Below are 20,682 nucleotides of genomic sequence, written 5' to 3'. Positions count from 1 at the left end.
TTTCCTTAGAAGTAGAGGTTAGAAGAGGCCATTAGTGGAAATATTACTTTAATCAGGTTTGGTAATGAGTCCATCTACTGAGAATATACTAATATTTCAATATTTGTTTTCTTAAAATGGTTTATACATTCTTTTAAGTACAAATATGTAAAACAGTAAAGAATTTGCTAAGTTTTGTCTAGAATCATTTACATGACTATAAATTCCAAATATCAATATAAGGCTTTAATTTCTAAAAAAATTGTTACCATAAGCAGATGATTAAACCTCCCTCCCAGCTTTGACAACAAATCCAGACACTTTTAAAAACAAATAGATCTACCATATGATCCAGTAATCCCACTACTGGGCACATACCCAGAGAAAACCATTCCCAAAAGAAACATGTACCATAAGGTTTATTGCAGCATTATTTACAATAGCCAGGACATGGAAGCAACCTAAATGCCCATCAACAAATGAATGGATACAGAAGATGTGGCATATATATACAATGGAATATTACTCAGCTATAAAAAGGGATGAGATGGAGCTATATGTCATGAGGTGGATAGACCTAGAGTCTGTCATACATAGTGAAGTAAGTCAGAAAGAGAAAGACAAATATTGTATGCTAACTCACATATACGGAATCTTAAAATGGTACTGATGAACTCAGTGACAAGAACAAGGACACAGATGCAGAGAATGGACTGGAGAACTCGAGGTATGGGAGGGGGCGGGGGGTGAAGGGGAAGCTGAGACGAAGCGAGAGAGCAGCACAGACATATATATACTACCAACTATAAAACAGATAGCCAGTGGGAAGTTGTTGCATAACAAAGGGAGTTCAACTCGAGGATGGATGCCTTAGAGGACTGGGACGGGGAGGGTGAGGGGGAGTCAAGGGAGGGAGGGAATACGGGGATATGTGTATAAAAACAGATGATTGAACTTGGTGTACCCCCAAAAAAATAATAAATAAAATTAAAAAAAAAACCTATGGATTTGAAAAAATGTAAAAGCTGAAGGTAACTATTCAATGTTAATTCTCAGAAAACAAAGTTTCTTTATAATTTACCATTATCATTAGTAAAATTCACTGCTCCTCTTTAAAAGCTATTTCTAACAAATCCCTTATCTTTGGTAAGTATGGCAAAGTTTTTAAAACAATAATGTAAATAAACTGAGGAAGATACATAGCTCTGCACCCAAAACCTGGAAATTCATGCTGGTGACTCAAACACAGCTCACTTCTTGAAGTGAAAACTCTAGCAAAAAGCTGTATGTGCATTTTTACCCCAGCACTACTGTGTTTTCATGATTCTATCCTTTAAATAAAATACTCTTTTAATACTGAAGACTAAAGCAGCAATTAAGATTTTAAGCACTCTGACCTATATAGTTTTTATTTATCCATATACTTAAAGAGAAACAGGACAAACTCTAAGTAAAACTATAAAGTAGGTAGCTTTAAAAAATTTCTCTCTCCATGTGAAGTTTTTTCGCTAACATCTAGAACCCTGAAAAGCAGATAAAGCACTAGTGTCATTTCCAGTAGTCATTTTTACTGGGTTATCAGAGCATACTCACACTTAGTGTGAACTCTGAAATGTTATCTCACCTATTCACCTTCATTTCAAACTTTAATATCTGTGCAGAATTACATTATTAGCCCCAATACTAGCCCCTCCCCCATCCTTTGCCATGTGACTTTGCAATCCCTCCCACTAAACAGCTGTGTCTAGTTCCCGGTTCTCTGACTTTGTTTTCAGCCATGTGATTTACCGTGGCCACTAGAATGAGGCAGGGGTGACACTGAGCCAGTTTTGGGCCAGGCTTTAAGAGGTCTTTTGTTTTTCCACTTCTTCTGCTTTTGACATTATGATGAGAAGAACATGCCTCTGCCAGCCTTCGAAGGAGGTCCAACAAGGAAGACAGACATGTGGAGCAAATCCTAGATCAGTCAACTCCCAGGACCCACAGACATGAGAAATAAATGCTTACTGACTCGTTACTAAGACTGCATCGGTCAGCTATGTCCGCAATTATTGAAAGCCCTTCCTTTCCTTCATTATCAGTAACAGGTGTTTCTTTCCTCCTCTGAGTGGTCTTTTTGTCTCTAGGTCCTATGAAATCCTACTCTGACCCCAGATCCATTTCTCCTTTCCCCATGTTGCTTATATAAAAATACATGCACTAAGCAGATGTTAGTGCCATCTCTTCCTTGGAACAACTTGCTTTCTTGACAGGTGTTTTCTGCTAGTCTCTGATCTGAGCTGTAACACCTATGAGCCAGGTAGAAACAAACAAAACACAAAAAACCAACCCCAACCACACCAGCACCATGTCATCCAGGTCACAGAGGTTTACCCTATAGTCTCCCTCCTCTTTTCTGTAGCTTGAAAACTCTGTCAAAAGCCCTGTATAGCACTTCATAGGTGGTGCAGTGGTAAAGAACCTGCCTGCCAGTGCAGGGGACACGGGTTCGAGCCCTGCCCTGGGAAGATACCACACACCACGGAGCAACTAAGCCCGTGCGCCACAACTATTGAGCCTGCACTCTAGAGCCCATGAGCCACAACTACTGAGCCCATGTGCCGCAACTATTGAAGCCCACACACCTAGAGCCTGTTCTCCATAACAAGAGAAGCCACTACAATGAGGAGCCTGCGCACCACAATGAAGAGTAGCCCCTGCTCACAGCAACTAGAGAAAGCCCGTGTGCAGCAACGAAGACCCAACGCAGCCAATAAATAATTAAATTTTTAAAAAAGCCTTGTATACCCTAGAAAATTGCACTGAATTCCAGTTTCAGAACATAACAAAAACTTGATACTAAGTCAATAACAATCTCTTCTTCAGTTAAATTATCAAGCCCACTTTCTTTTTCTTTCTTTCTTTCTTTTTTTTGGCTGAGTGGCTTGTGGGATCATAGTTCCCTGACCAGGGATCAAACCCGTGACCCATGCAGTGGAAGCGTGGAGTCCTAACCACTGGACCACCAGGGAAGTCCCTCAAGTCCACTTTCTAATGAAAGATTTTCTTATTCAGATGGTTCTGCGTCCTCACTTAGTGAGGTATCAGTCAAAGCCCTGAGTCTAACTGTATGGTATTTTTTATAAAATGAGATACTGGGACCACAGTATATAGTAACCTTGTTACCTTACTACAGTGGGCAGGCTTTCCATAACATCAAGAAAAAAAAAAAAGAAGAAGCAGAATATCCTCTGCTTTTTGCAAGGTTTTTAACTGAAAGTCAGCTCAGTCAGTGTTTTATGACCAGTGTGAAGTTCAATGACTATGTGGGTTAAATTAATAACAGAAATTAATGGTACATGGATATCAAAGAAAATATGACCCTGCACAAGGAACTATATTCAATATCCTGTGATAAACCATAATGGAAAAGAATATGAAAAAATATATATACTTGTATAACTGCATCATTTTGCTGTACAGTAGAAATTAATACAATATTGTAAATCAGCTATACGTCAATAAATTTAAAAAAAGAAACTGACCCTGATGATTCGTATAAATCCTGAAGAAATAATAAATAAGAGAAAAATATATAATTATATATGTACAATTATAGTATGTCAAACAATTCTAATCCAGTGAGCCATTTATCATTTACATAATAAAATATGTAATAGTTATGTCACACTAATTTGTGTTTCATTTGATCAGGATAGTATTCTGCTATGCACACTTACTCTTCAGATTTGCTGCTTCTGTAGTATATTTTTCAGCTCACAATAAGAAAAATTTAGAACATTCCTTGCAACATACCTGATCCAGTTTAGCCCTCTTTAGTTTCTGCAGTGTTCTATCAGAGGTTAAAACTTTTGAACTGCTGTGGGCTTCAAAATATTCTTCTACTAGGTCACTCTGAAAATGGACAAAGCAAAGTCAGTTCTTAGTTTTAGATATTTGTTTTATATCAAAGCTAGATGATAATATTAGTGTAAAACAGGATAGATGAAACTCTTTATTTGGCAGTCAGAATTATCTTTTTGAAGCAACAACACATAGTAACCAAGGAAATTTAATTCCAATAATAAAACTGAGTAACTCTTAGGATCATAAAAGCTGAAGAAAATGACTAAAGTAGCATGCCCCAAAACGATTCCAAAATTCCAACATATAATTCCCATTTAGACTCAAAAAAAGGGGGGGGAGGGTTACATATCAGGACCTTTGTTTTGCCTCACATGGTCCTAGCAAATCCTTTAATTAGTATAGCTGAAGGACTGTGAAAATAAGAAAGATATCAGCAGCAAGGTAAAAAAAGATTTGCCTACTATTTCAGTAAAATGACTCACTACGGGTTCTACCGATTTGGGGCAGGACTGACCTCCATGGTGGTAAGAAAGGAAAGGAAAACCACGCAAGCAGGAGGCTTCCTAGACTGCTCTGAGTCTTTACAGAGAACGCAGGGATAATCAACCTTTCCTCAGGCCATGATACGTGCAGTGTCCAAACAACTCAACGTGGATCCACAGCCATGCTGTTTATTACTTACACTGACTTGAATCTATCAACAACGTATATAAATGAAACTCCACAAAAAGGTACACATTGAGAAGTCTTACCTCCAATTATCTGATCAATATTTACTTAAAAGGTCTTTTTTATTCAACTGAATTGTCACCTTTAGCATATACTATGGTATTGACACATGAATATGGATACAGAGAGGCCAGGATACAAAGTCCAGAAAGAGACACGAATATATATGGGAATTTATGTGAAAGGCTGAAAAAAATGTAGAAAAGTGAACAAAAAAAATTATGTTCATCCTGCCATTTGGATCTCTTAGGTAGCTTATCTTTGAGATAGTACTGATTTTTCTTTAAGGTTAAAGTCTCTCTCTTCACTTACTGTTTTATCTCTTTTCATTTTCTTAGAAGGCGTTTCTTTGCAAACAGGAGCTGAAACTACTCTATTCTGAGCTTGAATCTTTTGGCCCAATGTGACTTCATTAGCATCCTCTTCATATTCCTGTGCAACCCTTTCATCATCCTCCGAGTTGGAAGCAGAATATTCACTTTCACTGTCAGAATGAGACCTGGGAACTGTGTGGGGAAGAAGCAGTTGGGAACATTGGACAGTTTGACAAGAGAGGCATTGTGGGGTATTAAGAAGAGTGTAAGCTCTGAAGTAAAAGATTGTGACTTCTGGTTTTGTCATTATTTGATTTCACCAGAGCTAGTTAATAAGTTTTCTGAGCACCAGTTTCCTCACTTATCAAATGAGGCTACCAGTGCCTAACTTAATAAAACATTGGGAAGATTACAATGAAATGCATATAAAGCAACTAACAATACCTAACACATAGGAACTGTGGCAGAAATTGTCAATCATACCTAATACCATTCTCTTTCCTTCTTCCTTGCTAATAGAATTCATTGTAAAATGTGGCAATGTGCTCCACCCTAAGGGACAAATAACCACGGTAATTGTCTTTTCCTTTGCCAGATACATGCTCTCTCAGCCTCCTTTGCACTTAGAGTTGCTCATTAAACCTTTAACCATGAAACTTGAGGGGAAATTTGCTGGAAACTTCTGGGAAAGATTTTCTTCACTTACGGAAGGAAAGCTCCTTACTTACACGCGTAGCTTAAAGCTACGGAAGCCATTTTGCAATATAAAATATCAAACCTAAAGATGAAAAATGCCAGTGGCAAAGTGAAAAGATAGGAAGAATCTGGATCCTTCATGACACTGTTGAGTCACTACATCAATCATGAACTGTGTATCCCTAGACTTCTTATGATGTGAGATACTTCAGTGTCCATGGCTTAAGCCATTCTTACAGAATTTTCCATTGCTGCCTACTGAAAATGCCATCCTAACTGATATAGCACTCAATACATGACAGCTACTATTTTAAGTACTACTAAAACACAGGCACAACCCATCCTGGAGTTGATAAAAGAATTGGAAATTTTTAAACAAACTATAGCCACCCCCACCACTCTCCAGAAATAATAAAGCTAGTTTTATAATCATAAAGTAAGGATAAAACTGGTTTTACCCTCAACAAAATAAGTATAAAACTAACATAAAAGGTTAACTTCCAAAATATAAATGAAATAATTTTAAGCAAATCACTATTTATTTTGAAGAGCAGATATATTTCAGAATATTCAGAGTCCACATATAACAAATATTGATACTGGAAAAAAAAAAAAAGGCTTGATTTTGTGGGCATATATAGCTTAGCAAATTCAGATTTGCGCTGATTGCTGCCCATGGAAGATGCAAGGGTTAGAAGTGGTAGGAGGTAATAGACAATGTCTTTACCCTATTTACATGAATATATCACACATGTAGGTATATTGGTTCGGTGGTGACTGAGAAGGAAAAGGAAGTTCACCTTCTCTCTAAAAAGGATTCTTCTGTGGGGTAAGAAGGAAACTTAAGATGTGGGATATATTTGACATAAAATAATAATAACCAATTGCATATATCATCTTTTATTGGTTCAGATACCCAATAATTTAGTATTATAATTTTTATGTTGATTAAAAATGTAGTATTATCAACTCTATACCTTGAAAAAGAAGGGCTACAGGGATAGATTTAACCATGTTAGCTAATATTATTGTCAAGGGGTCAACCCCAAGAAAGGAGTTAACATCTTTTGGAAATGTAAAGGTCAACAAGTCATTTACCCCAAAGTTAAATATTTAAAAACCCAAAACTGGAGAGTTCCATGGTGGTCCAGTGGTTAGGACTCAGTGCTTTCCCTGCCATGGTCCGGATTTAATCCCTGCTCGGGGAACTAAGACCCCACAAGCCATGGGGCATGGCCAAAAAACCCCCCAAAACCCAAAAAACCCCCAACAAATCTAGTTTCAATTTTCCCAAAGGCAAGACCCATGTACGTTTACTTGGCTTTGTATAGTACTCAGTACAACTGTGAATATTCAAAATTATTTCAGTATATTAATAAAACTTCTAAATAAATCAATAGAACCATTTCTAAAGCCATCTCAGGCAAATAAACTAAAAGGCATGTTATTTTACTGAAGAAGAATTTTAAGTAACCTCAGTATCCATCGACTATAATGTGAAAGACATAGTTCTAAGTGTTAAGAGTTAAAATATAAGATATAGTCCTTTGCCCTTAAGGAATCTACAATTTAATTGAAGACATGAACTTATCCTTCTTTCATAACTACAATAAGTAGTTATAATAATAAAAGATAATAATAGCTAACACCTGTTAAGCGCATATCAAGGTCAAACACTACACTAAGCACTTTTGACATTCTTTATTTCAATTAATCTTAAAATAACTCTGAGGCTGGTACCATTATTATCCTTATTTCGCAAATGAAAAAAATAGAGGCAGAGAGAGGACCCTATAAGTGACAGGCTAAAGATAAAATGTAAGCATTCTAAGACTAGAACCTGTATATTTAACCATTATTGCCTCTTGTTTAGATGCTTCTTTTTATAAAAACTCAGTGTAAAAAGAAATACACACCTATTGATCTTTTCCTTAGCCCACAAGGTGCTGTTGACAGAAATTCACTTTTATCATTGTTCTGTTTAAAAATAAAAAAGCAATATAGTTTAGTCAAATAATAATTATGACACGGAAATTAATGATGGAGCTAAGTGAACGAAAGCCTAGAAAGGAAGAAAAATATTTTGTTTTCAACAGACAACATTTAGAACTAGATGAGCTACTTCCTAGAACTAGAGGACAACAAAAAATGAATTGATTGAGGGGAGAAAAAAAAAAGAGTATCACAACAAAAATGATACAACAAATTCCAAAGGATTCTTAGATTGTAGAAGTTGTATTCCCGACATCTGTAAAGTATGTACTTCTATTATTATGTAAAGGAAAAGCATAAGTTTATCAGCCTTGGAACCATTCTTCACCCACCAGATTAGCAGAATATTTTTTTTTTTTAAAAAGGTAATACTGTCCAGTGATGATGAGTAAGCAGGAAAATGGGACTCTTATACTCATGGCAATGGGCCTTTTAGTGTATGAGAAATTTACTGGTGTTAAAGCAGTCTGTGAGAAGCAGAGAAACAGAGATTTCTACTTTTTACTTCTTTATTTTTAATTTTTTAAACATTTTACAGAAGTATAACATGCATTTTTCTTTTCCTTACAGAATATAATACTTTAACACCATTCAATTTCTAGCACAATAAAATGCTTACTGTTGTATACATGATAACAGTACTAATAAAAAGATAAAGTACCCTGTGTTTTTTTGGCAACATGAAAATATGACAAAAAATTTGTCTGTTGTCTTGTGATAAGTTGGCGCTAGTTACAAATATTATAACTAAATTTTGATTTGGGATATTAATACTATTATAATAGTTGATCTGATTCCAATGGGTTTATAAAATACATCACAGTATATTTCAAACTTTTTTGATCCAGATCCTTAAATTTTTTTTACATTTTGCCTCCTTGATCCAGTACACATGTGCATATATAACTGAACCAAGTTATAATTAAGTAATACTTATAAAATAGAAATTTTCTATTTTATTCTACTCCATTTTTTTTAAACTGTAGATCATGCCCTACTAAACTGATTTCAAGACCGAGAGTTGTGACAACCTATATCCATATAGCTTAATTACCAGGTCTGAGGACATTTGTGTCAAAATAAGCATTTCAGAAAATTCTTGCTCAAAAAGATAAGGCTATAAGCTATTAAACAACTTCACTGTTTGCTACAGAAATTCCTGCAAACTAATTTATCCTGACAGTTTGCTCATTTGGGCAACCTGTTTTCTCATCAGGACAACAGATTACTTACCAGGGCAAACAGCTTGCTTAGCAAACATTGGTTTGCTTATCAAAACTCCATTCATGACCCTCTCCTCACTGTGTCCACTAATCCTAAAATACTCTGCCATGAATTTTGTCTAATACGGATCAGTTCCCCACCTTGACAGATGTGCCTTAAACCCCTAAGTCCAGATCCCCAAGCCCTATACATATTCTCTCCTGAACTCCCCCTTCTAAGACAGTGCACTAAGGCTCTCTCAGAGTGATGTTCTCTCTAAATATAATACCACTGATTAACAGGTTTTCTGATGTTCTCTTAGGGAATCAATAAGATTCACAAATGTGTTGTGATCCACACCTTGAAAAAGAATGCGCTAATATATCTAAATCATAGACTGGATTATGGAAATGAGTTTTATTCTTTTACAGTGATACAATATACAAGATATAATATGGAGGGAAAAGCATTATTAAAGACAAAGGAGGCTCTGACATGTCTAATCTCACACCTAGGACATTCCTGCACAGGCAATAACCATGGCCCTGTATGTCTATACTCACATTCTTATAAGGGGTTCCCTGAACTTAGCCTGTACACAAGTCCAGGCATGTCTAAATCTGTGGTCATCCAGGCCTGGACACACTCACCACGCACACACTCAATGTCCCGGATTCATCCATGCCCATCTGGGCTTGCCCACATCCAGGCAGGGCCACTTGACAAGGCATAATGAAAAAACAAAACCACAGAAACACAAAAGAGACAAATGTTTCAGTTACTGTCAGCTACCCTGGAATGAATTTACCAAAGCCAACTTAGTTTTCAAATGTAAATGATAAGAGGATAGATTAATGGATTTGATGGATCTTGGGATCAATCCCCCAAGAAACAACAGAACACTATATATGAAAGCAAAACCAAACCAAACCATAAAATTTACAAGCCAACTCTACTAAGTTGAAAATACCCAGGGAATGGGTATTTTCTGACACAGAAAAGCCACAACAGGTGGGTCCAAAAGACCTGGCTTCATTTTCCAGCTTTTCTCCTTCCTAGTTTGGTGAACTCAGAAAAGTCACTTCACCTCTCTGAGCCTCAGATTCTTTATCTATAAGTTAGATATTTAATTGGCAAATACCTATAAATGATAAAGTACTATCTAAATAAGAGATGAAATGGATATTTTTCATCATGTCTTACTTTGTAACACTAGGTTTTTGTTTGTTTTCAGTAAATTGCTTACCTTCAACTGAACTTTGTCTGAAGCAGAATGCCCTAAAGAATGAAACAAAAAGCCATTACTTACTACAAATACTTCACTCTCCATTACAGCCTAGTTTCATTAAAAGCAAAGTTGCAAGTTCTACTCAGAAGCCACTACATATTACTGAATTCTCAATTAATTGCATCTCCACTAGAAGCTGAACTGTCACTATTAATTTTATGACTACTCCCATTATATACGATTACATATGATTTATGATTACATTTCTGTAGCACTCATGTAACAAGGAAAAAATGGAGTCCTTTTCACTGTTCATTATTTTAAAAGTACACTATTTCATCTAGTTGGAATGGGTCATTCAAAAACAACTGCTCCACAATTCTCTACAAACTATAAGACTTCCAGTTCCCCAAAACCTTATTTCAAATAGTATTTGCCAAAGCAAATCTTCTGCAAACATGTGGTTAACTCAAGCAAATGACAACAGGATTTTAAGACTGTTTCTAGTTGGCCCTGTCAATTTGTACAACTTCAACCCACACAGATCTTTTCCCCTTTTATTGATAGCTAAATATGGGTATACTAAAGCACACAGGTTGGGGTATTAACTGCATTTGCTGAATAAATTTTCAGAACAGAAGAAAATATATAAAAATGCACTTAGACAAGAAAAAAAAGTAGCATACTATAACTATGAAGCAACTATGAAAACTCTCTTTAAAGAACTGAAGTAAAGGGACTTCCTTGGCGGTGCAGTGGTTAGGAATCTGTCTGCCAATGCAGGGAACATGGGTTCGATCCCTGGTCAGGGAAGATCCCACATGCCACAGAGCAACTAAGTCTCTGTGCCACAGCTACTGAGCCTGCAAGCCACAACTACTGAAGCCTGCATAACCTAGAGCCCACTAGCCACAACTACTGAGCCCATGCGCCACAGCTGCTGAAGCCCACGTGCCCGGAGCCTGGACTCTGCAACAAGAGAAGCCACCACACTGAGAGGCCCGAGCACTGCAACAAAGAGTAGCCCCCGCTCACCACAGCTAGACAAAGCCCAGGCGCAGCAACAAAAGCCCAATGCAGCCAAAAATAAATAATTAAAAAAAAAAGTTAACAACAACAAAAAAAGAACTGAAGTAAAATCTTACCCTTGCTACATTGAGGAATGTCTATCGTAACTTCAGGATCACTTTTTAAATTGGACGAAACACTTTTTTTTGGTGTTTTTGCTAGTTCTGAAGCTGTAAATAGACCAAAAAAATATATTAAAAAACTTTTAATGGACAACAGTAGGTTAAGGGGGAAAAAGCCTTATTTCACTTACATGAATTTAAAAAAAAGAAACCTGCTACTGTTATCAGAAAGATAAATAAACCTAGCCATATTAAGAGAACTACTGCTTTCACCTTTACTCACTGTGTTCCAAGCATCTTCCAGGTCTTCCTTCAGTTATCCACAGGTCTTGCAAAAAAATACAAATAAAAGCTAACTTTGGTCTTGCTGGTTTCCCTAATTATCATACTCTCTCCCTCTCCTCTCCATTGACAGGATTATAATCCTTCCATTTCTTTACCAAATATACTTGAGGCACACCTTTGCTAACGGTTAAGAAAGAATGGCCAGAAAGTGGGATCTAAAAATCAAGTGAAAACTGTATTTGAAATCACACTTCTGAAGCTCTTAAATCTCCCATAAAATGTGGTTTATTTTATTACTTGTGTCTAAAACTCTGTAACATATTAATAATGTATAAAATACAACAGAGCACTGAACAGATGACATTTCTTTTCTTTTTTTAATATTTATTTATTGATTTATTTAGTCGGCTGTGCTGGGTCTTAGTTGTGGCACAGGGGATTTTTAGTTTCGGCACAGGGGATTTTTAGTTGTGGCACGCACGTGGGATCTAGTTCCCTGGCCAGGGATAGAACTCAGGCCCCCTGCATTGGGAGCGTGAACCACCAGGGGAGTCCCAGATGGCACTTCTTCAACTGAGCATCAGATGAAATAGTTGGCTTCTAAACAGAAGGGGCCATTTAAAATGAAAAATACAATCTTTATCTTTAAAGATGCTCACATTCTCACATTGGGATAGGCATATGTGAATTGAGTCTAACTGAAGGAATAGATTTACATTTCCCCAATTAACATACACTGGAACACTGTTCACTGAGAAAAAAGGTACACACTATTTAAATTATCTTCCATCTTTTTTCTTTCTAAACAGAAAGTATAGTTGAATTTGTGTAAGTTAAGCCACTTTACTGACTCAAACTCTTTTTAACCTATTTCACATAGCTTTATGCAGTCTTGGAACTGACCCAAGATATTCATGACAGTACCCACAAATGCACTGGCTTTTTCTTTTTCTTAACCTTCTTGGTCCTTTATATCATTCATTACAGTTTTTTAAATCTTTCTTGGAAATTATTCCTCCATCTGGGTCCCATGGTATTAGCCTGGTCCGTGGCTACTGTTGTTAGTTATTCTGTCTCTTCTTCACTGTCCTCATCCTTCCAAGCATCCTACCTGCAGGTACACCTAAGGCTCAGGCATTGGCCTTCTCTTTGCACCAGAAAAATAGGCCATGTTTGGATTAAATGCTCCTGATCCACAGGATAGGGAAAAAAACCTTCACATCAACACAAAGCCACAAAAGTACAAAGTAACTTAGCTGAGATCATTTTGGTTTTATACTGAAACATAAAAATTCTCTGCTTTTAAATAACTTTAAACTACAAAAGGAGAAAGGAAGGACTTGAAGAGGAAAATATCCATGTATGGATATTAATTTCAATAATAAAAAATTGGGGCACGTATTTTATTTCTTTTAATTTTCATTTTTATAATTCATTTGTATTGTATTTTACACAACTGATCTGCAACATATTAGAAATTTTAAAATAAAATTCCTCTTTGCCTAATAATAACTTCTTTCATCAAGTTATTATGTGATCCTATCTAATTCTTCAATATACGCAAATCAATGTACACAAATCAATTAACAAATTGAAGGATAAAAACCACATGATCATTTCAATGGATGCAGAAAAAGCTTTTGACAAAATTCAACACCCATTTACGATAAAAACTCTCCAGAAGGTGAGCATAGAGGGACCCTACCTCAACATAATAAAGGCCATATACAACAAACCCACAGCAAACATCATTATCAATGGGGAAAAACTGAAAGCATTCCTTCTAAGATCAGGAACAAGACAAGGATATCCACTCTCTCAACTACTATTCAACAGAGTTTTGGAAGTCCTTGCTACAGCAATCAGAAAAGAAAAAGAAATAAAAGGAATCCAAATTGGAAAAGAAGTAAAACTGTCACTGTTTGCAGATGACATGATACTATACATAGAAAATTCTAAAGATACCACCAGAAAACTACTTGATCTAATCAATGAATTTGGTAAAGTTGCAGGATACAAAATTAACACACAGAAATCTCTTGCATTTCTATACACTAGCAATGAAAGATCAGAAAGGGGAATTAAGGAAACAATCCCATTCACCATTGCAACAAAAAGAATAAAATACCTATGAATAACCTAAATAAGGAGGTAAAAGACCTGTACTCAGAAAACTATAAGACACTCATGAAAGAAATCAAAGACGACACAAACAGATGGAGAGATATATCATGTTCTCGGATTGGAAGAACCAACACTGTGAAAATGACTATACTACCCAAAGCAATCTACAGATTCAATGCAATCCCTATCAAATTACCAATGGCATTTTTTACAGAACTAGAACAGAATTCCTAAAATTTGTGTGGAGACACAAAAGACCCCAAATAACCAGAGCAATCTTGAGGGGAAAAAATGGAGCTAGAGGAATCAGACTCCCTGACTTCAGACTATACTACAAAGCTACAGTAATCAAGACAATATGGTACTGGCACAAACAAAGAACTATAGATCAATGGAACAGGATAGAAAGCCCAGAGATAAACTATGGTCAACTAATCTATGATGAAGGAAACAAGGATATACAATGGTGAAAAGACAGCCTCTTTAATAAGTGGTGCTGCAAAAACTGGACAGCTACATGTAAAAGAATGAAATTAGAACACTCCCTAACACCATACACAAAAATAAACTCAAAATGGATTAAAGACCTAAATGTAAGGCCAGACACTATAAAACTCTTAGAGGAAAACAAAGGAAGAACACTCTTTGACATAAATCACAGCGAGATCTTTTTTGATCCACTCCCTAGAGTAATGGAAATAAGAACAAAGATAAATAAGTGGGACCTAATGAAACTTCAAAGCTTCTGCACAGCAAAGGAAACTATAAGCAAGATGAAAAGACAACCCTCAGAATGGGAGAAAATATTTGCAAACGAATCAACAGACAAAGGATTAATCTCCAAAATATATAAACAGTTCATCCAGCTCCATATCAAAAAACCAAACAATCCAATCAGAAATGGGCAGAAGACCTAAATAGGCGTTTAGTCAAAGAAGACATACAGATGGCCAAGAGGCACATGAAAAGCTGCTCAACATCACTAAGTATTAGAGAAATGTAAATCAAAACTACAATGAGGTATCACCTCACACCGGTTAGAATGGGCATCATCAGAAAATCTACAAACATAAATGCTGGAGAGGGTGTGGAGAAAAGGGATCACTCTTGCACTGTTGGTGGGAATGTAAATTGATACAGCCACTATGGAGAACAGTTGGAGGCTCCCTGAAAAACTAAAAATAGAGTTACCACATGACCCAGCAATCCCACTGCTGGGCATATACCCAGAGAACACCATAATTCAAAAAGACACATGCACTCCAATGTTCACTGCAGCACTATTTACAATAGCCAGGTCATGGAAGCAATCTAAATGTCCATCGACAAATGAATGGGTAAAGAAGATGTGGTATATATATACAATGAAATATTGCTCAGCTGTAAAAAGGAACAAATTGGGACATTTGTAGAGACATGGATGGACCTAGAGACTGTCATACAAAGTGAAGTGAGTCAGAAAGAGAAAAACAAATATCATATATTAACATGTATATGCAGAATATAGAAAAATGGTACAAATCAACTGGTTTACAAGGCAGAAATAGAGACACAGATGTAGAGAACAAACCAAGTGGGAAAAGCAGGGATGGGGGATGAACTGGCAGACTGGGATTGCCATATATACATTACTAATAAGAAAAAAAAATCAAATTATACATTTAAATATATGCAGTTTATTGTATGTCAATTGTATCTCAATAAAAGTTCTTAAAAAAAAAGTTATTATGTGATCCTATCTAACCAATCTAGTCTCAATTCATCTCTTTCTCCAGGGTAGTTGAACTCCTTACTGTCCTTGCCCTCTCTATGTGGTAATTCTACCTTTGCTCTTTCTTTGCATTTTAAAAAATATATTTATTTATTTATTCATTTATTTATTTATTGGCTATGTTGGGTCTTCATTGCTGAGCACGGACTTTCTCTAGTTGCAGCAAGCAGGGGCTACTCTTCATTGAGGTGCACAGGCTTTTCAATGAGGTGGCTTCTCTTGTTGCAGAGCACAGGCTCTAGGCATGCAGGCTTCAGTAGTTGTGGCACATGGGCTCTAGAGTATTGACTCAATAGTTGTGGCACACGGGCTTAGCTGCTCTGCAGCATGTGGGATCTTCCCAGAGCCGGGATCGAACCCGTGTCCCCTGCATTGGCAGGCAGATTCTTAACTACCGTGCCACCAGGGAAGTCTCTTTCTTTGCATTTTTTTAAAAAACTTTATTCATTTTATTTATTTATCTTTTTGGCTGCTTTGGGTCTTAGTTGAGACATGCGGGATCTTTGTTGAGGCAAGCGGGCTTCTCTCTAGTTGTGGCACGCAGGCTCCAGGGTACATGGGCTCTGTAGTTTGCAGCTTGTGGGCTCTCTTGTTGAGGCGTGAGAGCTAGGTAGTTGTGGCACACAGGCTTAGCTGCCCCGAGGCATATGGGATCTTAGTTCCCCAACCAGGGATCGGAACCCATGTCCCCTGCACTGGAAGGCAGATTCTTTACCACTGGACCACCAGGGAAGTCCCTCTTTCTTTGCATTTATTTATTCATTCTGGAAGTGTTCTCTGTATCTTACAAAGCCTTCCTCTAGCTCCTGGTCTATTTCTAGCCCTACATCTTGGTTAGTCCAATTATATTTAAATAGTCATCTTTTATACTCAGAGTAATATATGATTTTCTGACAGATCATAACTTATTTAAAAATATTAAGGCATTCTATTTCATTGATATATTTAGATGTAAACACAATTAGCAACAATATTTAATGAGTCAAAGAGCATCATCACTAAACACAGGTCCTAACTAAACACAGATTTTGGAAAGTATGATCAGTCTTAAACTATCCAGAAAACTATCTTCTCATGACTGTGTATTTCTTTCAGGTGTGATGACAGAAATGTCCATCATAACAGTACTTTAGTTCCTCACATCACATACAGATATGAGATGTATCACTGCAGTTATGTGCATATTCATTATCCACTCAGGGAGCTTCTACTTTGATTACTCCACTGAGGTTCCATTCTTCCTTCCACTATTAGTTCTCCTCTTTCTCCAATGAGTCATTGTCCTTAGGGTTTCACTTTGGCCTTGCTGTCTATATGATCTTTTCTCTAATAATTACATTAGCATTTTCCTCTGGCTTCTTAGAGATCCTACAAAGAATTCAGTCATTTTTACAGATCAAAATTTTTTTCTTTTTTTTTAAATTTATTTTTTATTGAAGCATAGTTGATTTAAAAAGTTGTATTATAGTTTCAGGTGTACAGCAAAGTGATTCCGATTTTTCAGATTCTTTTCCCATGTAGGTTACTATAAAATATCGAGTGTAGTTCCTGTGCTATACAGTAGGTCCTTGTTGTTTATGTTTTCTATATAGTAGTGTGTATCTGTTAATACCAACCTCCTAATTTATTCCTCCCCCCCACCCTCCCTTTTGGTAATCATAAGTTTGTTTTCTATGTCTGTGAGTCTATTTCTGTTTCGTAAATAAGTTCATTTGTATCAAAATTTTTTTTAATTTCTTGATGTAGATAATAAACTCTAAGAAACACATCAATTAGTGTAAATTATTATATGTACAATGTTAGGTTCAAAATTAATGATGCATATAATATTATACCTTTCAGAAAAACTGAACTTTGCAAATGCTTAAACTGTATTATGTTCAGAAACACAAGTCTTATAATCACTTCTTATATGTCCCTCAGCAGTGCCAATGCTCAAAATGTGCGATATTCATTTGACCTTGAATGTTTAAATGCTCACTGGCTACAATGATTGCATAAAAATACACCACTTAAGACATATATATAGATGTTCTATAATTATAGATTGTAAGTCTTCCTATACAATGACTATATTTTGCCAGGTAGTTAATTATTATCTCCTTGCTCTTAACTTTTTGGTATTCCCAAACTTCCATATACTTATGGATCTCTTTAATTTTAAAGTGCTTTCACATGTTATTTCCTTTCCTCAAAGCTTTCAAAACTGATGAGCCCTCATGCCACAGGATCCAAGTATAGTGTCATCTGAATTTTTCAAAAGAATTAAATTGCCAGTTTCATTTTAATGTTATGTATAATTTATTTAAGTCTAGTTCTCTGAAAATCAGTAATTCATGTGTAATTAGTATAAGTGGTAACCTGGGTAAGAAAAATGTTAGAACAGCCCATTCCTAACAATTTTATATAAATAATTTTCTATAATACAAACAACACTTTTCTCCTACATATGGTGTAAAACTCTTATTCAATAAATTCAGAATATCTCTGTGTGACTTAAGTCACTCATTTACTTAATAAAATTTTGCTAAGAACCTATGCTAGATGTTTGGGAAGGAATCTAAGACAGGGTTTCTACTATAAGCTTAGAACCCAGCTAAGGATAGAAGACATCTGAGCATGAAAAAAACTAATGACTTTAAGTATGCTTGAAAATATAATATAAAATGACATCCCTCATCATTCCTTTAGTGAGCACAATGGGGTGTAATAGTGGAAAATGTGGTTAAATACACCTTCTTAGAAAAGGTGAATAGTGATTACAGAAGTCAGAAAAGCAACATACCTAATTTAGCCATCTTTTCAGGGTGCTTTCTATTCTGAAAAGAATAAACTTTATTCCCACCATCTGTGGTAGAGCCATTCTTCAAGGATTCTGAAAGAAAAATGCAACATAAATTTAGGAAAAATGGGTGAGGTTAATTAACAGGAAAAAAAAGATAAAATTTTAAGTAAAAATTTAGGATTTGTACCCCTCACTGTCTTGCATAAAGGTTTAACAATATATATTTATAAATAAAAGATTTAAAATACATAACAGACTGATACTGTTTATATAAATTTTAAAACACAGAAAACACGTTATTCACAGATACACAAAAGTATATATATATATACACAACAATAAAAAGCCCACTAAAAAAACCCCTCCAGACTAGAGGAATATGCATTCAATTCATGACAGAAGTTGCCCCTGATGAGAGAGGACAAAAGGGACTTTGTTACGCTTCTTTCTTGAAGCAAATGTGCAAGGTACAATGGTTAACTGAGGTTGAGATTTAAATACAGTTGTTACATGATAGAAGTTCTCTTACTTTCAACTAAAGACCCCCACTTAATTTCATTCTTTAATCTTCCCTTTAAGTAACAACTGCTACCTACAACATACTGGACACTCATGGCTAGTAGTCTACTCTCCAGCACAGCGATTCTCAAAATGTAGTCTGTTGGGCGGAGGCGGGTAGGGCGTCTCTGAGGTCCCTGAGGCCGAAAGTGTTTCATAGTAACACCAAGACAAGATCTGACTTTCCAACTCTCAATAAAGAGTGTATAGCGAGAAAAAAAAAAATTGTATAGTGAGGTATTCCAGAGACTACATGATGTGTGGTGACATCACCACCCTGTCAGCTAACAGAATGTGTGAGCGGATATGAAAGTCCAGCTGTTGGTCAATTAATTTATGACAAAGGAGCCAAGGATATACAATGGTGAAAAGACAGCCTCTTTAATAAGTGGTGCTGCAAAAACTGGACAGCTACATGTAAAAGAATGAAATTAGAACACTCCCTAACACCATACACAAAAATAAACTCAAAATGGATTAAAGACCTAAATGTAAGGCCAGACACTATAAAACTCTTAGAGGAAAACAAAGGAAGAACACTCTTTGACATAAATCACAGCGAGATCTTTTTTGATCCACTCCCTAGAGTAATGGAAATAAGAACAAAGATAAATAAGTGGGACCTAATGAAACTTCAAAGCTTCTGCACAGCAAAGGAAACTATAAGCAAGATGAAAAGACAACCCTCAGAATGGGAGAAAATATTTGCAAACGAATCAACAGACAAAGGATTAATCTCCAAAATATATAAACAGTTCATCCAGCTCCATATCAAAAAACCAAACAATCCAATCAGAAATGGGCAGAAGACCTAAATAGGCGTTTAGTCAAAGAAGACATACAGATGGCCAAGAGGCACATGAAAAGCTGCTCAACATCACTAAGTATTAGAGAAATGTAAATCAAAACTACAATGAGGTATCACCTCACACCGGTTAGAATGGGCATCATCAGAAAATCTACAAACATAAATGCTGGAGAGGGTGTGGAGAAAAGGGATCACTCTTGCACTGTTGGTGGGAATGTAAATTGATACAGCCACTATGGAGAACAGTATGAAGGTTCCTTGAAAAACTAAAAATAGAGTTACCATATGACCCAGCAATCCCACTGCTGGGCATATACCCAGAGAACACCATAATTCAAAAAGACACATGCACTCCAATGTTCATTGCAGCACTATTTACAATAGCCAGGTCATGGAAGCAATCTAAATGTCCATCAACAGATGAATGGGTAAAGAAGATGTGGTACATATATACAATTAAATATTGCTCAGCTGTGAAATGCAATGAAACTGGGACATTTGTAGAGACATGGATGGACCTAGAGACTGTCATACAGAGTGAAGTGAGTCAGAAAGAGAAAAACAAATATCATATATTAACACATATATGGGGAATATAGAAAAGTGTTACAAATCAACTGGTTTGCAAGGCAGAAACAGAGACCCAGATATAGAGAACAAACATGGACACCAAGTGGGGAAAGCGGGGACGGTTGGGGGGCAATGAATTGGGAGATTGGGATTGCCATATATATACATTACTAATAAGAAAAAAAACACCAAATTGTACACTCTAAATATATGCAGTTTATTGTATGTTAACTGTATCTCAATAAAAGTTCTTAGGAAAAAACAAAGGAAATAAAATAGAAAAACAAAAAAAGAAAATCCAGCTGTTTTCCATTAAGCCAGACACTAAAGAGATTGGCAAAAATGTAAAACAATGCCCTCTTCAATAATTTTTTTGAAATAGTTATTTTTCATCAAAATATATGTAATTTATGTTAACATGTAATGGGTTATTAGTGTGCCAAACTTTTAATGAGTTTATTAAAGTGCCAACCTTTTTTGAAACGTTTGTTCTCCTTATTGCTTAAGAGTTCCCACTGATGTGTATATGTACAAACACTTGGTATTATCTAAACTCCTTAATCTTTGCCAATCTAGTGGGTACAAGATGAATCTCACGGGGAAAGCGTTTTAATTTCCCTTTCCCTAGTCACTAATGAAGCTGAACACCTTTTTACGTGTTTCT

General features: G+C 36.1%; 1 protein-coding gene across 3 annotated transcripts in view; it reads right to left on the bottom strand.

Moving 5' to 3' along the window:
• Positions 1–20,682, bottom strand: part of ORC2 (origin recognition complex subunit 2) — a 48,645-nt gene that overhangs the window by 15,584 nt on the left and 12,379 nt on the right. The window contains exons 5-10 of one of the 3 annotated variants that reach the window (XM_057745340.1): positions 18,083–18,172; positions 11,133–11,225; positions 10,006–10,037; positions 7,481–7,541; positions 4,867–5,060; positions 3,775–3,873 (exon numbers count right to left, since the gene is read on the bottom strand). In XM_057745340.1, coding sequence (XP_057601323.1) covers positions 3,775–3,873; positions 4,867–5,060; positions 7,481–7,541; positions 10,006–10,037; positions 11,133–11,225; positions 18,083–18,172 — 569 coding nt within the window. The remainder of the gene's footprint in view (positions 1–3,774; positions 3,874–4,866; positions 5,061–7,480; positions 7,542–10,005; positions 10,038–11,132; positions 11,226–18,082; positions 18,173–20,682) is intronic. The other 2 variants (XM_057745341.1, XM_057745342.1) reach the window with 2 other exon arrangements.

This window comes from Hippopotamus amphibius, chromosome 8 (genome assembly GCF_030028045.1).
Source record: "Hippopotamus amphibius kiboko isolate mHipAmp2 chromosome 8, mHipAmp2.hap2, whole genome shotgun sequence".
NCBI lineage: Eukaryota > Metazoa > Chordata > Mammalia > Artiodactyla > Hippopotamidae > Hippopotamus > Hippopotamus amphibius.
Note: the sequence above shows the minus strand (reverse complement) of the source record. Positions and strands in the feature narration are given on the sequence as shown.